This window comes from Pelophylax lessonae, assembly GCF_965119305.1.
Source record: "Pelophylax lessonae genome assembly, chromosome: 3".
NCBI lineage: Eukaryota > Metazoa > Chordata > Amphibia > Anura > Ranidae > Pelophylax > Pelophylax lessonae.
The window spans coordinates 185,327,537-185,330,563 of NC_138770.1; the positions used below are offsets into that span (position 1 = coordinate 185,327,537).

The 3,027-nt window shown below is 43.9% G+C and overlaps 1 protein-coding gene across 1 annotated transcript; it reads left to right on the forward strand.

Annotated features, from left to right (window-relative positions):
- Nucleotides 1-685: 685 nt before the first annotated feature.
- On the forward strand, nt 686-1,596 carry LOC309550129 (olfactory receptor 13D1-like; the record flags this gene model as incomplete). Its single annotated transcript, XM_082250577.1, has 1 exon — nt 686-1,596. Exon 1 carries the CDS (start codon nt 694-696, stop codon nt 1,594-1,596), a length of 903 nt encoding a protein of 300 aa, XP_082106703.1. The 5' UTR covers nt 686-693.
- Nucleotides 1,597-3,027: the final 1,431 nt, after the last annotated feature.

The window sequence follows — 3,027 nt, forward strand, 5'->3', positions numbered from 1 at the left end:
TTTTATATGTACAAACTGTAAGATGTAATGGTTTCTAAATATTTATGGTTCTAGAATTTAGGGACAGTAAACACATATAGTAGTTGTTTAAAGTGACTGTAAACCTACCTCTACTGATTGTACCTATAATTAAGCCTGTAATAAGGCTTACCTATAGGTACTGTAAATATCTCCTAAAACTTGAACCATTTAGGAGACATTTACTGTATACTGCGCCGATGACGTCATTGGCGCATGCGCTCTGAAGGAACTGCCGCCCGTGCCATTTCTTCAGAGCCCTGTGGCATGACCAGCAGCTTCCACACGCATGCGTGGGAGTGACGTCATGCATCTCCAGCCAGTAGCACAGCTGAAGTCTGTGGACCCGGAAAGGAAGACGGGCGAAGATGGATGCAGCCTCCAGCGGGGGCGACGAGGGCTTTGTTTGTAGTAAGTGTCACATACTGTAATGTGCTAATATGCGATGCATACTAGCACAATATGCCTTTACTTCACAAAAAAATAGCAGAATTGACTTCCTCTTTAAAGGATGGGATCTTGACATTGGTACATACATACATTATTTTTCATTGAACAAAGATATAGGATTGCATTGACCTATGATTCTGAAAACTGAAAAAGAACTTTCTTTTTACCAAAGCCAATTTATGTGTTTAATGTTTTTCCTTTCTAGATGTGAACATTAATTATACTATGAAAAATACCACTGAAGAAAACAATACCACAAATTTCAGTCTACGTTTAGTGAAGGCAAATTTCTACCTTCTGGACTTCCTCATCTGCTGTTTTTTCACCATCCTGATTACACAGACTATCTGGAGAGACAGTGCGCTGAAGAAAGAAGTGAGATTCTTCCTCTTGTGCCACCATTTGATGTGTTTGACGTTTTTCTTTATGACAGGAACTGTTTTTACCTTTCTACGAGCACTCCGAGCCAATGCACCAGCCATTGTGTGCTGGATCATTTTTGCAGTGCAGATATCAATTGGAAGGGGAGTCCTCATTAGTCTTGCTTTAATGTCGTTGAACACTTGCATTGCTGTTTGCTGGCCATTGAACTATCTGGTGTTTGCACATTCAGTGAAACACAAAATGGTTGCGTGCTTATGGATTATTGCACTTTTTGATCCCACCATTTCAGTGATCTATGAAGTTATCAAAGATCCAATACGCTCTGGCCAGCTGGACCCATCTTGCCCAACAACTTTATCAGGCCTTCTATCGAGAGTAGCTGGAATTGTTTTTGTTATAGTTTTAGTCAGTCTAATTATAGGATCCTATGTCATTATATATAAGGAAGGTAAGCGTGGAGGACATTTTACTAACTCCAATAAATATGCCAGGAGAACTATATTTATTCATGGACTACAGATTGCTCTTCATATCATCCCAACATTTCTGACCATTGCACTGTATAAAGAAAACACTGAAGCCCTTAAGCTGGATTTGGTCAGTTTCATATTTTTTTCATTTGCCCAGTGTGCCAGTCCTATAGTGTATGGACTGAGATGTAAAGAATTAAGGGAGAAGATTGCCAAAAGATATCTTTGCCATGTAAAACAGGTGTCAGCAACAGACAGTCAAGGAAATAGTTAGGCCCCTTTCACATGGGCTTTCCGATCAGGTCCGCCAGTCAGTTTTTTCCATGCATCCCTATGGAGCGACGGATGTCAGCGGTAACATCTCCACTGACACCCGCCGCTATCCGATCCGATCCTGTCCGAGAAATCTAGACGGATGGAAACCCTATTTTCCATCCGTCTGGAGGATTGGATCGGATAGGATCGGATAAAAACGGACAGGCAGTCCGTTTTCATCTGATCTCCCATAGAGGAGAACGGGGATCTGACAGGTCTGTCTCTGCAAAGTAAGCAAAGACGGATCTGTGATCCACCTGCTCAGCGGGGATCAGGGGATTGATCCCTGCTGAGCAAAATGGAGTCTGCTGGGCGGAAAGCCCGTGTGAAAGGACCCGTACAGTAGATTAACTGAGCCAGTCAGAGTTTCAAACAGTTGTTTTGAGTAGCATTAATTGCTAAACTAAAGGTTAATAATATATTGTTGCCAGTCATGAACAATACAGCCTATGATGGCACTGCAGCGACAGCAGATCTCAAGCAAGACCATACATACTGTTATCTGAAAAGAATGTTTGTAAATTAAACTGAAACCTTTGAGGTCTGCAATCACTAAATGGTATAAGTTGTCTGCCTGTGGCCAATATTAATATGTGAGAAAAACTAGGGAGAAAAGAATGCTTAAAGCGGTATTAAACCCAAAAAGAAACTGTGATATTTTGCAGCTTACCAATCCTTAGATGCAGGGGAGGGCTGGGACAGGGGGCAGTTGCCCCCTGGGCTGCTCTGATGCCCCGTAAAAAGGCTGCACCTCTTCTGCCACAGACATGCCTAAAGGATTCCTGGTAAAGAGAAGTAAAAAGTCCCTGCCGCTGACCTACTGAGTGCTGGTTGAAGACAAGGACAGAGCGCAGGTCTCCCCCCCCCAGCATGGATGGTGTAAACTGTGACTGAGCAGAGGCTGGTTCCATGCCCCACTGGAGACTCTTTTGCCCTGGCCAGCCCCAACCGAACTGTCCCAGCTCCCCCCAACCGCCCCCTGCTGGCCACGTCGGGAACCCAAATTTAGCCAGTAAGTAGAGAGTATCTGGAGCAGGACTTCAGATTGGAATGGGGGTCAGGAGGAGGATTGGGAGAGTGGAAGGGGGGCCCAGTCGCTGCACCATGGGCCTCTGGTTTGTACTTGCCCCCTGGGCAAAAAGTTGCCAGTCTGCCCCTGCTTAGATGTAGTAGCTGCATTCGATTTCTTTTGTTCGTTTTTTTTTCTTTATTTCTCATGGTGATCCAGCCAGTAACACCCCTCCTGTTTAGGGTGTCTGCATTTCAGAAGAATTTATAAAGCAGACACCTTTGGACAGCAGCATCGTAAGTAGTAGTGTTAAGCTAGCAGATTTAGATGGACTAGAATAACAAAGTGAAGCTAAACTCCAGCTAATACTTTATAAGCCTA